Source organism: Gallinula chloropus (assembly GCF_964237585.1).
Source record: "Gallinula chloropus genome assembly, chromosome: 1".
NCBI lineage: Eukaryota > Metazoa > Chordata > Aves > Gruiformes > Rallidae > Gallinula > Gallinula chloropus.
In genome coordinates, this window is record NC_140085.1 from 26,822,388 (window position 1) to 26,840,187 (window position 17,800).

The 17,800-nt window shown below is 38.9% G+C and overlaps 1 protein-coding gene across 3 annotated transcripts in view; it reads left to right on the top strand.

The window, feature by feature from the left end:
* The window catches only part of DGKI (diacylglycerol kinase iota), a gene marked incomplete at both ends in the record, with an annotated part of 219,496 nt that overhangs the window by 81,616 nt on the left and 120,080 nt on the right, over positions 1 to 17,800 (top strand). For all 3 annotated transcript variants that reach the window (XM_084261008.1, XM_084261009.1, XM_084261010.1), the window contains 4 exons: positions 6,686 to 6,781; positions 10,379 to 10,453; positions 12,724 to 12,780; positions 13,913 to 13,978. In XM_084261008.1, coding sequence (XP_084117134.1) covers positions 6,686 to 6,781; positions 10,379 to 10,453; positions 12,724 to 12,780; positions 13,913 to 13,978 — 294 coding nt within the window. The remainder of the gene's footprint in view (positions 1 to 6,685; positions 6,782 to 10,378; positions 10,454 to 12,723; positions 12,781 to 13,912; positions 13,979 to 17,800) is intronic.

Genomic DNA, 17,800 nt, shown 5'->3' on the forward strand with positions numbered 1-17,800 from the left:
AGCAGGATAGTGAGTGTGGCTAGAAAGAGTCTGAACTGACCAGCTGTAGTAACTGGTGAATGTGGGGGAGAAAGGTATTTCTCAAATGTGAGGCATAGTAAAAGACAATAGGGACCTGATTTGGAGGTGTGAAACAGACAGATATGTAGTCTATGTGAAAAAGAATACTGACGTTTAATTCCAGAGGTGTATTTGGTAGAGAGAAAAGATAATTCGATTAAGATGCATTGGAGCCAGACAGGAAGTCTTTGTATTTCATTCCTGAAAGGCAGCATTAAGCACTGCATGTTGCATCCCCATCTATACCATCCTGCTCTTCAGTATTTCTGAGGATGATTCTCCAAGGACTCATGATGGGAAATCTTTCCAACGTCTTAGTGACATGAACACAAGTTGTCACTTGGCCTTGCAGTAGCAAATGTTTCCTCCTTGTTATCTTCACACTAGTAACTGGAAATAATTCCCTTGCTATAGTCTCCACTTTTGATAATTCCTTGCAGGTGATTTGCTGTTATCAAATGATCTTATGAACAGGACACTGATTTAGGGAGTGGGATTTCCATTCCCTGCTCTGCCATTTACCTTGTGAGGGAGCTCAGATGAATTGTTTTGCTAGTCAATACATTAGTCTCTCTAGCTGTAAAAGGGAGCTGATGATTCTGATATCTCTTAAGATCCTTTACATAAGAAACAATATTGCTTTGTTGTTTCAACTATCCCCGAAGTTTCTTCTCTCTCACATACTTACAAATGTCTGGTTTCATCACATTTGCTACACCTAATCCAAGTTAACTTGTGGCTTTATTATCTAATTTAATGCTATCTTTTCAGAGCAGGGATGTACAGAATGAATTCTCTAGAGAAGATGATACTGTAGCCAGAGGGCAATGCAGAATATGCCTTACCAAAAAAGAACCGACATAACTGCTTGTCCTTGTGATATGTTTATGTGTAGCCTTTTTTGCCACCCTTTCCATTTTAGATGTCATTTTTACAAGTTAAAAGATAAAGTAAGCAATTCTAGCCCAAATTCTAAAGCACAGAGCCACCTCATACAGTGCCTGTGTACCATTGTGGGTCTAGGCCTTTGTGTATTTTCCCATTGCCATTTGCTTCCAAGGAAAATAACCACGAGCTTTTGTGCAAAGTCATCCTGTAATTTCATTTTAAGTACTGCCTTCTAGCTTTTGCTTTCTTTGGTGTCTAGAAAACTCCTGACAGCCACCTAGGATATTAGTGTGTTGAGCTTCCCACTGGCCAAAATTGTCTCATTATTTTATTTGTCCATCATGCATTTGTTTGATGCCAATTTTTTGCCTTCTCATTAGTAAGCATTTATGGTCCATGACTGCCAGCCTTGGAACTCTAATTATGTCCATTAAGAGGCATTTGAAGACGCACAGCTTCCATTCTTAAGGTTCAGTGAAAAAAACTTGAGACTGATCTGTGCTTTGTGTTGTGTGAATGCACAAAGTTCTCTGGGTGCAAGACTAATGTTCTTCGGAGGAGAAATATTATAACCTTATACCATAAATTATATATATTAAAGACACAAAAAAAGTCTTATAGATCTTAACAAGAATAGAAAACTATGCATTTGAGTAGAAGTCAAAAACTGACATTTGGCCATATGTGATACCAGTTTTGTAGGTTTTACTTTTACCTGCTTTTATAAAAATTAGTTGGTTGAGAGGGTCAATTCAGTTGCAAAGGATATTTTAACATGCAGGAAAAAGTTTTCTTTATACTTACTATTAAACAGAAAAAGATTGCTGGGCAGTGATCTCACTGGGATCACAGAGACATAGTGCAATAGCACACATAACTGGAGTGGCTTAATGGACTTTTTAGAAAGGGCAAGGTCAGGATGGTAAGAGAAGGAATTGACCTTGATATGTGAAAGAAGCAGGAACGCTTGAAGCTCTGCTGTTGAATGAATGATGGGCCTGTGAAGAGATATGGATCAAGATTAGAGGGCAAACCAACATAGGCAACATTGTTGTGGGTGTCTTCTACAGATGCCTGTTCAGAAAGAGGCAGAAGATGAGGTCTTCTTCAGAGAACTGGATGCAGTCTCATGTTTGCAGGCCTTCATACACACGTGAAAAACGTGACCTGTCCTGGTATCTGCTGAAGGAACAACTGGCACAAGGAACCCAGGAGGTTTCTGGAATGCATTCATGAGAACTTCCTGACACAAGTGATTGAGGAGCTGATGTGGGGAGGTACTCTGCTGGATATCATATTTGCCAACAAGGAAAAATTTGTTGGGAATGTAAAGGTCAGGGCAGTGTTGCCTGCAGTAATGATGAGATGGTGGAGTTCAGGATCCTGAAAAGATGGAACAAGGCAAACAGCAAGATCACAGCCCTGGACTTCAAGAGAATGACTTTGATCTCTTCTAGGAAATGTTTGGGACAGTAGCATGTGATATACTTCTGAACAGAAAAGAGCTTCAGGAAAACTGGTTCATGGTCAAAGAGATCACCTCTTCAGTGTTTGAGAACAGTCCATTTCACATGTAGTATGTCAAGCAGAAACATCAGGAAGCTCACAAGGTTGCATAAGTGGCTAGAAACAAAACACAAATATTTTACCACCCACTTCTCTCTAACTCCCCCCACTCCCGAAAAAAAACCCCAATCCTGAAGCCCAACCCAAAGAACCCAATTTAGCACTAATTTTACAATAAACATAGTTTATCAAACAAATGTATATTTGTAACAAGATTCATCTTTCTGGGGAGTGTTAACAAAAAGAAAAAAACCTTGATGGCTTATTTTAAGAAATATTTTTTTTCTGGATACCAGTCATGGCAGGAGTTGAGGAGAGCTCCTTTCCTCCTGTAACAGTTGGAGTTACAACTTCTTTGAATTAGAAAGTTGGATGACTGAAGTATTTGGCTGAATGTCTATGGCTGCTTGACATTGCAAATTAAATTACTTAGGTTTATCTGCATTGCTTTTGAAACCACGCTGGCTGCAGGTTTAAGAACAGTGAGGTGTGGAAATATTTAAGGGTTTAGAAAAATGCTAACACTTGCCCTGTCATTTAGCCATACTGAGGCTCTTAAGAGAAGAAACCTAGTTGAATTAGTAAAATATGCACAGCACGTTATGATCACACACATGTAATTACATTGTTCCCAAACTCCTAGTCCTTGAATTCCTATTTCTTTTTCACTTTGGGGGTGGGAGTTTTGTGCAAGGAATGTTTGTAATAATGGAATTATTTTTGTTTGCTATTAAGGTGGTAATGGATCAGGAGCAACCAAATGGGAGGTCTCCATCTGGGAGAGCATATTGAGTTTGTGTGTCCCCTGTGAGGCAGGCTGCATCTGCCAGGAAAGCACTGCTGCCTCCACTTCAGAGCACAGGGGCTCTTTCTCTTCATAGGACACTGAGTTCATACACGTGCAAGGGCTGGGAAACCAGGCAAGGAAACAGAGTTCCCAATTCTCTTTTTAACCGCAGAATATTAAGCCTCAGTCGCTGCTATTTTATCCATGATGATAGACTATATGCCTTCTCTATGTAACAAATCAAAGCAGAGCATGTCAGCCTAAAAGCATGATTTGACAGATCAGCTAAGCTGCTCTGACATGAAGTTGGTACCAAAAGCATCGGTCCCACTGACCCTGCCTTTAACCCACCACTCCTTGTGTCAGGTCCAGCAGTTATGTGGTCACGGGGTGAGTCATTTTGTCTTGCTGATTGGGTGGATAAAAGTTATCTGTTTTTTCCAGCAGCTGAACTGATTCATGTGTAGCTTCATAGCCACTAGATCTGGCACAAGGGAAATGGCATGAGCATGAGACTGGGATCTAAGGGGTCAGGGACAGAAAAAGGACAACTGTCTCTTTAGCAGCCATTTAGTTTTAAAGCCAATATAAAGATGTCAAGTGCAAAATAAACCAGACTAGCAAATTATTTATGAAAAGGTTGGTAAAATCAAAAATCTAGTGGAAAAATATGTGTGCTAAAATATGCAAGTGATGATGTAATCTCTACTGTGCTTTAGTTTTGTGTTAAACTGGAGCTTATGCTAGAGGTGGACCCCGTGACCTCCGTTAGCTTATGTGTTTGGTAGATGGGGTACCCTTTTGCCCAGCACATTGTGGAATACTGCCTGTAAACTTTAGAATAGAAAATATGGATTTGTTGAACTCAAAATTGTTCAGAGAAATGTATTAATCTCTGTCAAAATTTCCCGTTAGAATCAAATGAGAAATATGGCTTGGAAAAGGTCAAAGCATTTTCCTTTGACTATATCATCTTGATTTTCATAAGCTGCAACTGAATGTCTTGGCATGTAAATGACTGCCCTGTAAAATTTAAAACAGCGAAGTTCAAATAATTCCCTTTTGATCTTATTGAGACAAAGTAATCACCAGGCAAAGCTTTTTGAAGGAGGGCATTTCATTTGGGGAAGTCTCAGCTCTTTGCTCTGATTCAGGACAAAAGAAGATTTCTCAAATGTCAGGTTGCTGGAACTGAAATTGTGAATTTTCGCACACAGTGCTACGAAATTGTTTGTGGCAGTAGGTATCTGGAGGTGTGCCACTTTATACCAGATTAGGCTATTTACATAGAGTTTGTCAGAACTCTATCACATCATGAGCTACAAAGGTCATCCGTGTAGATTACTTACTGATTTTATTTACACCATGATGGAGGGGTGTTTAATTTATTTTTTAATGTAATTTTGATTCCTCTTTAAAATTATGTCCTAGGAGCTGGGTGTTTTCTTACTTAGCTTTCATAGTTGATTCTTCTTAAGCATCTTTTATAATCTATAAAATTTAGCTCTGGGTTATAATGCTGAGTTTGCACTTTTTTGTCAGCCGAAAATGTGCTCAGGTCAAACACGTTTTGATGAGCTCATATCCTCTTGTCTGGCTCCTCATAAAATAGACAGGAAGTTAATATGTTGGGCAATGCTGTGGGCACAGTCATTTTATCAGTATGATGTGACTAGGCTTCCATGAAGTCCCATAAAACTGATAAAGTTCTTGTCAGAGAAAATTCCTTTAATTTCAGGATAAACTTGAAGGGAAGAAATTTACCAGTCGAGTGAGGTTTGAAGATTTTAAGCTAATGCAAGTTCTTGTAAGCTCTTTTGCATTATAAAGTGGTGGAAATCCTCACCTAAACTATCTTGCACTGAGCTGTACAGTTTAGGAAAAAATTCTGTTCTAGGGAGTCTGCAGTTCAGGTGATCGGGCAGAAAAAAGGATGAGAAAGAATGAAGGCATAGAATAGTGTGCCACTAAATGATGTTTAATCAGAGTGTAATGGCAGTAGACTGGAATCCAAGTCACTCTTATCCAGCTCCTTGTGCTGGGGGATAATATGGAGTCTGACACCAATGAGAACATTTCTGATGAAGTTAGAAGACTTGTGAACAGGTAGACTTCCAACCAGGAAAAAAAACAAAAAACAAGACCCAGTGGCTGTTTTTGCTCTTTTGATTTATTTGAAGTGAGCACCATTGCTGTGGTAGACACAATGTGCAGACTTGCATAGGTCTAGGCTATTGTGGATGAGCTCATACTCCAGAAGGCAAAGGATTTTGCCACTTCTGCTTCTCTGTATTACCTCAGAAATCTTCATGGCAAGCGAAGCTTTCTCATTTCATCACTTTGAAACTGTCAGTGGTATTTTAAATAAATTATTTTAACCAAGATGGCTATTTCAGAGCATCCTGCTGTCGGACGCCATCTGTTTGGGAAACGTCATCATTTGTGGCTTCTGCAGTGTGGGAACCAAATGTCAGAGACTGTCAAAGCGTTTTCCATCATGCTCTAATTCTGGCTGAACAGAAGTCCTGTTTATTCACTTTGTGCAAATAGTGTACAGTAGACTACTTAGGCTTTTGAGTTGAGCCAGGATTACAAACGAGTGAGAACTGTAGTCTTTCTACAACCAATTTCCTTCAGAACAAGAATTTTTATAGAATTAAGGTACATAGTTGGTCAAAGGAGGCTGTCAAAGAAAAATCAGACTTTACCCTGTTAATTCTAATTCTACTAATTTCTAGTGTTTTGGGTAGCCTTTTTTTTTTTCTTGGGATGTTCTCAATTGAATGTATAATTCTTTCAGATATAAAATGAAACTCTAGTTTCTCCTGGCCATTTAAGATGATGTTCATATTTTCATAAACATGTTGATCCCATAATTTTAAAGAAAGCATTTTTCCTTGTTTAAATTATCCCATTGTTCTGAAGCTATAGTCAGTATGTCATTTTGCACTTCTGGGCCTGGTTCTCAAATTTTTGCTTTTCTTTAAAGTTCAGTAGTTATGTTTTTGTTTCATCTCTCTTGATTTTCTTTAAAATGCTGTGTACATCTCATGCTTATGAAATCTAGAGTCCCAGTTAAAATAGGCAGCAAGTGGGAAGAAGACAGACAGAGTTTCACTGAACTGTACACAAAAATTGGTTCTGCTTGGTGACACGTTTTTCATTGTATTGTCAGCATTGTATCATCAGCCAATCAGTCGGGGTAGTTATAGCATATATAGATATGTGTTGTCATGATTGTGTACCCCCTTCCCCGACCCCACCCCTCCCTCTTTCTTTCTTCTTTTCCCTAACTTTGTGGTGAATATTAGATCTTTTTTTTCTTTCCTTCAATATTCAGGTGGCTGGATTTCACAAAACCTATTAACATTCATCTTTTCTCAGGAAAATGCTGTGAATGGAGAGCATTTATGGCTGGAGACAAATGTTTCTGGGGACCTCTGCTACCTGGGGGAGGAAAGCTGCCAAGTCAAATTCTCAGTGAGTTATTTTCAGATTTTCTTCACTCTTTCTGAGGTAACAAGCCTGACTTCAGATTGATACAGTGTTGCTGGTGATGCTTTTGCTTCAAGAGGAGTACAAAAGGGAATGAAAATTTGCTTGGGATTATTGCTTGGGAAAGGTAAAATAAACCCCAACAAAACCCACCAAATTAATTTTGAGTGGCCCAGATTATTTACACAGTGAAAATGGGTGTAATGAGTAGCTTTATTAACATGGTAAGGAAAAAAGGTAAGAATATTGAGATATTTCAGAAATGGTTAAAGAAAGTAGTTTATTTTACTTATATGTACAAACATATCACTTGTGGGGTGTATGAGAGTAGGGTCCAATCAAACTTTTCTGATTTTAATCACTACAAGGATTTGAACTGAATTTTCCAAGCTCTTGAATGCACTCACCAGCAATGAGTACACTCATATTCAAGTGATTTCTTTCTCCTGTGCAAGTATATTCAGGACTTGCCTTCTCCTATTTGAACTTTTCTGCTATGTATGAAAAAAGTTTCATTGGATTGATCTCTAACTTGTTTGACTGGTGAGTTGCTGTTATACTCCCAGATTGCTTCAGCTATATTTCAATTAAACTACTTCAGCAGAGAAGAAAAAACCCTCCGACCCTTTTATTTTGCTATTTAGGAAATTTGGTGGAGGAGTTGAGATCCCATGTTCAAGCCCTTGCTTTGAATCAGTGCTCAGGAGACCATCTTGGCCCTTTGACTGCAAAGTGTAAGGGGAGTCCCTCTTCTCTGGGATGTCTTTTTGCTCTTATTTGGTGTGATGGTTCAGCCCCAAACAGTGGCTGAGCACCACAAACCGCTCACTCACTCCTGGAGCAGAAAGAGACAGAGACCCCATGGATTGGATAAGGATGGCTTACTGACAAAAACACCATGAAAGGGGAACAATAACAGCCAATGGCTCTCACACCTGGTGATAACACAGAGTACCTTAATGACCCAATGATTACAGAGTGCTGTACAACACAAGGACCAACCCTATATCCGGGCCACACTCAGACTGCCCTGGAGGCACCCAGGAGCACCCCTCCCTGACCAGCCCCTCTTATGGGGGAGTGATGTCAGGTGGTGTGGAAAACACCCCTGGCTAACTCAGCTCACCTGGACTGGCTGCTTGGGAAGGTTAATTCTGGCCTGGACAGAATCAGAGCATTTGAAAAAGAAAATAAATTAGGTCATTTGATCCAAAGTATAGGTAATTCTTTAATCACACCCAGTTTTTGGGACACTTTGATCCAAAATACTAGTGCTTTCCTTAGCACCAACTTAATACCCATCTTCCATAACTTCCCAAGCATATTGGTTACTTTATGGTGTATAATGTTAAAGCCAAACCTGAGATGTCTATGTCTGCTTACAAACAGTACTGAAGTCCCAACAGTAACAGATGGGTGATTGTGGGGTAATATTCAAGGGAATTGTCATTGTGTGTCATTTTTCCTGGCACTTACATGGGTACTGACACGCTGGGTTTTGGCAAAAGCTCGAGGCAATTTGTGTGATTGAGTGGACCTTTGGTCTGACCCAGTATGACTGTTCTTATGGTCTTAATAAAAGTTTGCCTTTCTAAAACTGAGCAAATAATTTCTCATGATTTAGCTCTTTCAAAGTAGCATGGAAACTTAGTAATATGTTGCATATGATTTCCATGGCTGTGTGTTAGCTTTAGAGGTGTATCTCTCCAGGAGTTGGAAGGACTCTTTGTGGCAGCTGGAGAATTAGACCTACTGACTTACACTTTTATCTAGTAATGCTGGGAGACATCTTATACAGTGATAAACTTTTCCAACCGATAGATCTGGAGATGTTGAGTTGTGTTTAGGAAGCAGCAGGTTTAAAGTTGCTCAATTCTTAATTACCTGGACTTTGCTTGACCTGACTGAGTACTTTGAGGTACAAGTGTATTGTTTTTTTTTTGGGGGAAATTGTGTCTGTGTTTATAGCATGTTATAGGGCTTTCATTAGCTTGAGAACTAGAGATGGAAATGAATATCAGTTAACTTTTTAGTTGTGGTTAGTTTAACCTGATCTGTCAAAAGGCTAATGCTTTTCCAACTTGAATCATTTGAAGACACAGCATCTTTGTATACCCATTTGGTCTTCTTTTAACTTAGTTCTTTTACATGTAGACCATTTAAAACCAGATGTTTTCAATGGAGAAGTGGACAGAAATAATTAAGCTGTAGCTGCACAGATTTTTCACAGATCTCAGAATATGAACTCATAACCTCTGGAATATGGAGCTGACATCTCATGACAAATCAAAGAATTTAGAAGTAATGGAAAAGATAGTCTGAATTTTTACTAGTCTCTCACTATAAATGGTTGTAGCTGCTTGCAATGCCACCAGCATTCAAAATAACATGAATAGCTTAAAAACCAAGATATTGAAAAATAGCTGCATGTAAGGGATTATCTTTCTTTGCTTTTGCAGTTTTTCATCTTAGTGTTGGATTCCTTTATGTTGTCTCACTCCTCTTGGTAAACACGGAGACTAAAAACAAAGTCAAGGAGTCACAAAACACACTAATGCTTTTTCTGTTACACAGTGTCAGAATTCTTCAGGTGAAAGAGAACACCACTCTACATGCATGTGAATATGCACAGTTAGGGTGTCTTTAGATAATTGAGACTCATGAGACTTACTAAAATTACAATAATTATTCTATAATGTGAACCAAAGCTGTGTGCCCTGTTTGTTCTCGAGTTTATTTACAATATATTGAAAATTCTAATCTAATTATTTATTAGTGATTTAAACGACCATGATAAAATTACATGTAGAAATGTGAGGCAAAACAATCCCAATTTACTGTGTGTTTATAAATTTTCTGTCCTTCAAGACCAGGTCTCAAAGTTATAATTAGTTTTTGTACAAGTTTATCTGGTTTATTAGAGCATATGCAAGAAAGAAAGTAAATATATTGTCTCTCTCTTCTGGTTGCATTTTCTTGCCTTTGATATGCTTTGGCTCAGGGGATTCCATAGAAATTATTTTAAAATTCCTGCTGAAATTAGTAAAACTAATCAACATAATTAGGCTGAGAATTTTATCCTTGCTATAACATTTCATAAGCATTTAGCAGCATTCTGTGAGGAGGTTATCATTCTCTGATAAATCACCCAAGTATTTTTCTGCAAGGCAACAGTCAGGATCATCAAATTAAGTGTTGTATGATAACCATGAAATGACATGCTTTTACGAACTGGTCTGAGGTCTCTGATTTGCATGTATGGGGTTTTTTTCCTCCTCTTTTCACTGGATCCCATCATCCTCATCTGCACTGTAACAGCCTTATCTGCTACCAAAAGGGAGCCTTTTACTTCTGGCTCACAAGTTGGAGTGCCGTGGTGCTCTGTCTTTCACAAAATCCACTTATTAACCAAATTGCTTCAGACCTTTTTTTCAGTATACAGAATGGCTGAGAGCACGAAAAGAGGGGGGAAGAAAGAGGACAAAACGTTGCATAAGGAGAGAAGCATCTTCTGTTTCACGGATAACTTTTTTTCTCTTGGGAATAGAGCACCTCCATGCACACAGGTCTCTCCTCTTACAGAAATCTGCTCTGCGGAGGAAGTGTGCTGCCTGCAAGATTGTGGTCCACAATGCCTGCATGGAGCAGTTAGAGAAGGTAAGACATTGCCATCTTCTGGAGCCCGACGTGGACAACACTCATTATGTGAGGTTTCAGTAGGAAAACACCATATGTAGGTTACATAGTTGCTTTGACAATATACTTGTTAAAAAGTTGACTTAAAATTCCAGGTTTTTGTTTGTTTGTTTGTTTGTTTTTGTTTTTTAAATAGATTTCTTCAAACCCAGTGAACCATTAAAAAAACTCCAGTAACAAGAAAAGCTCACTGAATGCTTTCACAACTTTTATGATTAAAAATTAATTTCCCTCTATTTCTAGATTGAAAATTGAAGGTAGAAAATGTAGTATCCTTTCATGTACAAAATTGGCCTTTCTAAATTCCTCAACTAAATCCAGTGTAATTCATTTTATGACAGCTCCATTTATTATGAGCAATGCAGCTTAAGGTGCTACTATGAACATTTTCCACCGTGTTTACTAGGCTATACTGTTTTGTCCTCAAAACTCAACAATTAGGTTATTTTCTTTTTTTTAAATTGAAAACATCAAACCTTTCCTTTAGAGTACCATTATTTTTCTGAGTGTCTGTCTTGCTTCTCAGTTCCTTCAAGGAGTCCTCCTTACCCTTGAGAGCCTACAGAATATTTATCACTGAGTTCTCTTCCAATGAACGATTTTTGTTCATTATGCCTAACTGTTAATGTGTTAAAGAAATTTTTCCCCTACTGTTTTTCTTGCTTGGTGGGATATGTGTAAAGAAACATGAGTGGGAATTTCCCAATGATTTCATTAGAGCTTTGCTTTCACTCCTGTATGTTTTGCAATGTTGTTCTCCATAAAATAAGTTGATGCATAACAAATTTACAGCAGCAACCCTTCAGAAAGAATTTTTCCTTTCCAAGTATTTGGACTTGTGTTGACAAATGTCACAGTGATTGCCATAATACCAAGTTGGAGAGGTACCATTTCCACCCCCGATGCTTTTACCCACAGTGAAATTAGCATTAGCACACGCTTTCAGCACAAAATGTTACCAGTGAATTTTTCATGACTTCCTTCATCAGCTGCAGTGCTGACTCTCTGTAGCCCAGTGAGCTGGTGGTGTTGCCAGATGAAGGAAACAAGCACTTAGATAACACCCATTCTGTTGAGTTTGTTTATGCCATTCTGGAGACACAAAATTCACTGCTTGGCAGAGGGCTGTTATAAAGTCTGCACCTATCTTCACCCCTGGGGGGCTTAAAACTGGTACATAAGTCTTCTACTTGGCCCTCTCTGCAAAGGTGTAAGTAAAGATAAGCTGGGGGTCTTTGCAGCCTGACATGACTCAGCAGTGAAATAACAAATTGCAATTCCAGGTGAAGAGCAATGGAGGAAGACATATATTGCTATGGCTTTTATTTCTTCTTAAGTAATAAGTGTTTTGTTTACTTTTTTCTTTTCCTTTCCTTCCTTCGAGCTATTATTTTGAAGGTCATTGTTAAATGGGAAGGGTTGGATTGTAAATTTTGTTAATTTACTTCATTCTTACCTCATGTATCCTTTGGCCTTTTTCCATGCCTTTCTCTTATTGAGTATTTTTTTTTCTCTCTGTATCCCCCCTGCTCTTATTTTCATTGCTTTTCTTTTCTCAAAATACTTTTGTTTTTTCTCATAGAAATCCCTTGTCTGCTAAACGTTTTTTCTCTTCATCTTCATAAAAATACCAAAACTCCTGTTGCCTTCTTTCTGCCTTTCCTCTCCCATCTGAAGGAGGCAACACCACTGCATGAGGCAGTTCAATGCTCCTCAAATGGTTTATGGCTGGAGAGGTAAATAAAAACAGCCTGACCTAAGCAAAAGGTAGATATTTAGAGTAACTTGCACAACTATTCATGTGAATGAAGATTTCTCCGCAGATTTTGTTTATGAAGACATAAAGCCATGATGAGCAAAAAGATCTTAGAATTCCAGTTCCTATTAACTTTTGAAACCTCAGCTTAAGATGACCTTTGTTGCAAATGAGCTTCAGAAAATAACAGATGATGCAGTTTCCTTTTCAGCAAGAGGAAGATGGTCTAAATACTTGAACTGAGCAGGCAGCAATAGCATTAGTGAAATTGAGGGCTGCATAGAGATCTAGCAAGGAGAATTATTATGACATAAAAAAGAAAGGGAATTTTTGGCATCCAGGTAAGTTACTTTGGCTAGTGAAGCTAATATTTTAATAGATAATGAATATTTTCGAAGTCTGGCCTAGATCAACATATTGGAATAAATTGTGTCTCAGGTCACTTTCAATTCTAACAGTTTTGTTTTAATGCCAGATTAATTTTCGCTGCAAACCAACTTTCCGAGAAGGAGGCTCTAGATCTCCAAGAGAAGTAAGTAATGGACAAATGATGATTGCTTTTCATTTGATTTGTGTCTTGATCCACCTGGTATGGAGCTGAAACACTGCTTTTACATTTAGAGGAGTCTTAGAGCATTGGTTCCCAGTGGGATGCATTCTTCTCCTCATAATAAATGTGAAATGAACTCTAGCTGAAGCACTCAATTGCTTTCTTTTGAGGTAGCATTTATTTGTTTTTCCTTCCTGATCTTTGAACTAGTATTTTTTATTTTTCTCTACTTCCTTTTCCTTCCCCTTGCCTCTTCCTTCTTTTACTTGCCTACAAGTATCTCTAGTTTTGTTGTTTTGGGTTTTTTTCCCTGTTAAAAATATCAAACATTCAAAAAACATGATTTGCCTCCAGCTACAGTGCAAATTTAGCTCCTTGAAGGTCCTGGGTATTTATTGTTTTTATTGATATATTAGATATCTTACGCAGTTAGAAGCCGGTGTTTCAAGAACACCTCATTAAGTTTTATAGTTGATTTGGTGGCTAGCTTGCTCTTAGCAGAAGTAGCTCACTTCCCTGCCAGGTTGGTGCTTCAGTGCTGGCTGGCGTAACAGCACGGTGCAGGCAGACCCCTTCTAACCCCCTTGCCTCACAGAAAGAGGGACACCCTCCTGTTTCTTGCTCACCACTTGCTGCCATCCAGGATGGAAGTATTCCAAAAAAGGATAAAAACTGCTTCAATGACTGTTCTTTCCTGTCCCCTGTCTCTTCTGAATTGATTTGTGATTTTGTTTTTTTGGCATTAAAACGTTGCATTTCCAAACAGAACCATTGATGGTGGACATAGCTGTGTTTTGACACTTCTGTGCTCTGTATTTAGGTGATGATTCTCTCTGCATCACATAACGAACTTTCCTCGTTTTGTAGAATAGTACTGAGAGAGTAGCTCTGGACACATTTCAACATGGATGACCATGTCATCTTTATTCCTCCTGCAAGTTCTGGTTGTGTCTGGGATTTCCCATCGGGACTGCTGCATTTTGCTCCAGCAATGATTGCATTGGCTGAAGGAACCTTTAATTTGGTGTTTGTAAACCAGTTTAATTCAGATGGTATGTTTTGAGTTCAAGCTGACGTTGTTTCCTATAACACATTTTTTGTCCTTGTTTTGCAGAACTTTGTCCGGCACCACTGGGTGCACAGGCGGAGACAGGAGGGGAAATGTAAGCAATGTGGAAAGGTAAGATTTCCAGTGCACCACAAGCACAACTTTGGGCACCTATGAACTCAGGGTAGCCAGCAGGTCCTTTTAGTCACCAAAATTTTTCTATCCTAAACTCCTGGAGAAAATGTCAAGCATAGATGTATAGAGTGGTAACGGCCCCAATGCCTACATGGGAGGAGAAAGGGCAGTTGTAATTGCAGGAATGAGCACGTCCTGTGTCCTCAGTCTTTGGGCTGCACTGGCTGGTGAAAATGAGGAGGAAGAATGTGGCTCCTTAAGCTTTTTATTTTGTTAAGCTAACCCTGTGGGGTTATGACATTCTCATGGTGCTGTCTTCTGTGCCGAAATTGTGATGGCCTATTTTTTCTGGAAAAAGAACCACTGTTGCTTTATTTCCACCCTGACAGAGTTTAAGATTTGTGAGACCACTTCACATTTCCTCTGCTGCATAGAAAGTTTTAAAAAAGCTATAAAAAGTGGTAAGAAATACCCTACCTATTGATGACCCTTCAGAAATATTAGGAACCCCTGAAAACTGTTGAGATATTAAAAATTTAAATTAACACAGGGGTTTAATTTCCTTTCTCTAGCACTATATTGTACTTTTGCCTTCCTCTTAACATCAACTAGTAAGAAAAACTGGGTCGTATCTTCATGGCACAGCCCTTAAGTCAGAGGAAAAGCAGATTTGTATCTGGATACTGATGCAGATCATCAACAACATGATCAGTTCATCCTAAAATTCCTATCAGCCCTGACTGATATGAAGAAGTTCAGAGGAGATCACAGTTTTCCCCTTAAATAAGAAATATTCCATTAAGACTAACATGGGTGTTCTGTAGTAGAGTTGTTCTTCATCAAGAAACAAAAAGGATTAGGGAAAATTATTACCAAAAAAAGAGATCCCATTATATTTATTAGCCAAGTAGTCTCCTATTACAGAAAAATATTTTTCTGTCTCATGCCTTGCTGCTGCATTTCTTATACGTCTGAGTGAGAGGCATCTTTTGTATTTCCTTGCCATGCAAGAAAAAGGGAACTATCACTGAACTGGAATGGCAGTAAATTTAAAGCAAGAGAAGTAAGTATTATTCATGGAATACATAATGCTTCTGGTGGATCTCATTCTTGTGTAATATTAGTCCTATCCCATGTCTGCATTTGGGTAGTTACGTATTTTAATGTTCATGAATAATAGTTTGAGTAAAGAAAGTGGGTATATGCTAAATATTAATTTCTATCTCATGCTTCCAGTCACTAGCCAATGGAAAGGATTTAATGCTCCCCAATATCTTTAGTGCGGCTTCATATGCTGTGTGCCTTCTGTGCCACTGTTGACGCTTCTTGACAGCTGGAGATGTAAGGTGTCTATGTCAGTGTTCCACCTCAGATCAGAACTACAGTTTGGAAGAAATTTTCCTGATTGTGTTAGAATCACAGACTGGTTTGGGTTGGAAAGGACCTTAAAGATCATCTAGTTCCAACCCCTTCCCATGGGTAGGGACACCCTTCACTAGATCAGGTTGCCCAAAGCCTCATCTAACCTGGCCTTTAAGGGAGGGGGCTTTCACAGTCTCTCTGGGAAATTTGGGCCAGGGCCTCACCTCCCTCATAGTAAAGAATTTATCCCTAATTCCTAATCTAAACGTACCCTTTTTAAGCTTGAAGCCATTACCCCTTGTCCTATCACTGCACTCCCTGACGAACAGTCCCTTTCCTGCTTTCCTATAGGACCCCTTTAAGTATTGGTAGGCTGTAATTAGGTCTCCCTTGAGCCTTCTCTTCTCCAGGCTGAACAAGCCCAACTGTCCTAGCCTGTCTTTGTAGGAGAGATGCTCCAGCCCCCTGATTATCTTTGTGGCCTTCTGGACTTGCTCCAACAGCTCCATGTCTTTTCTGTACTGGGGACCCCAGAGCTGGATGCAATATTCCAGGTGGGGTCATCCCTTACCCCAGTTCACATGTGGAGCAGTCTTGCAGCAAATTAATCTAAAAGGAATTCAGTTCAACTTAATTGCAAGTTAACTTTGTGGCTAATCACATTCAGTCCATGGGACCAGACAATAGTAAAAGATAAAATTTTCAGAATATCTTTGTGTGTAGTGTCCTCAGTACCAATGGAACTTGTGCTCCCACTGTTACAGCACAAGTACAGTTCATATGATCTCATCTAGACTTTGTTTTTCTTCTCCTTCCCAGGGGTGATTTCACTGCTGAACAGCAAAAGTACCATATGCAGAAATAAGCAGTGCCAGAGAAGGGAGGCTGGAAAGCCTTGTTCAAAATCTTACTGAGTGCAGTGTAACTAAGTGATCTGTTTCTATCTACTTCATGTGATGATTTCCCTTCCACTTTTCTTTTCTTTTTTTTTTTTTTTTTTTTTGTAACTGGTGACTGTAATAGAAGGATGACCATATCTCTTAAGGCAAAGTACCATTCACCCCAGTATTCAATAGTGGCTTATTATGGAAAAGCTTAAGTAGGGGCAGGTGTTTAGTGATGCATCTGCAAAGCAGTCTTCAGGATTCTAAGGATTTCTGTCATGAATTTCCAGGAATGGTGCCTTTATATTTAACAGCCTATGATAACTTTCTCTCCTGTGATCTTGTATAGTATCGCCTTGAATTCCTATGAAGTTGTGGCAGTTACAACATCCCTTAGCAAGGAATTCCCAAACTTAACGACATGCTGTGAGGAGAACCACATTTTGTTTCAAACCAGTGACTAGTTTTTTTCTAATGCTCCATAGTTCTTGTGTTGGAAGTGATTTTAAATAAAAGCTCCAAAACTGTATTCTCTACATCATCTATGTTGTTTAAGAACTCATTTCTTTCCCTGGCAGGTGGGGAAAAAGGATAGCTTGTAGCTTATAGCTGTTATTAGCTGTTTGTTACTTGGGATCATCAGTGAAATTGGGATTTATTTTTTCTTTTCTTTACATAATGCTGCATAAGAACAGTCAGACCGTGTGGCCCAGCATCCACACTGACTGTGTGCAGTAACAGAAGCTTAAGGATAAATGCAGCGTGATCTTTTCTTCATATACTTCCAGTTACCAATAGCTTAGGGGGTTTCTGACACTAAAAATGCATCTGGTCCATCATGCTAAACAGATACTTTATTTCTTTCTACTTTCTGTGGTGTCCATGACACACACAGTGTGCAGTTGCAGTGATGATCTCTTCCTGTTACTGGTCTCTTTAGAGGCCTGTGGATTGACACAAATCTGTATGTTTTCCCTGAGTACAATGGCAGGATTGAAATTCCTAGTAGTTGAAAGGCAATTCTAGTTCTTCACTATTTCTGCAGAGATCACCATCCAAGTACTTCTGTTGCTGTTTCTATTTGAACTCTAATAACACTTGATTCTCCAAAAGCAGTGTTATATTAGAATGTCTTGGGGAGCATTGAAAAGGGACTAAATATCAGGAAAGTATATGCCAAAAAAATATTTTCTTAGTAGCCCTAACACTGGTGTGAAAATACTCCTTAATTGAGTACATTTGAGAATAACCAAAACATGTTAGAGCTAGTAATCCCTGTGTACTCTGTGTGAATGTCTACATTAACATGGTCTTTGTTCCCAATTGTTTAGACAGATTGTAGTCACCAACGCAAGCTGGAGATTCAGCTGCTCTTTTCCTCCAAATAAATCTTCTCTGGTATGCACAATTCTTCAGGAGCAGCACACAGCATGCAGTTTCATATGTTGTACAGGAATTGGGTGCCACTGAATCAGGGCTAATATGTATTGTTAGGCTGATTTTCTCACAAAGGTAAAATTAATTTTCTATCACAAAATTTCTTAATTTGCAGTCCTCCTTGCATTGACCCAAC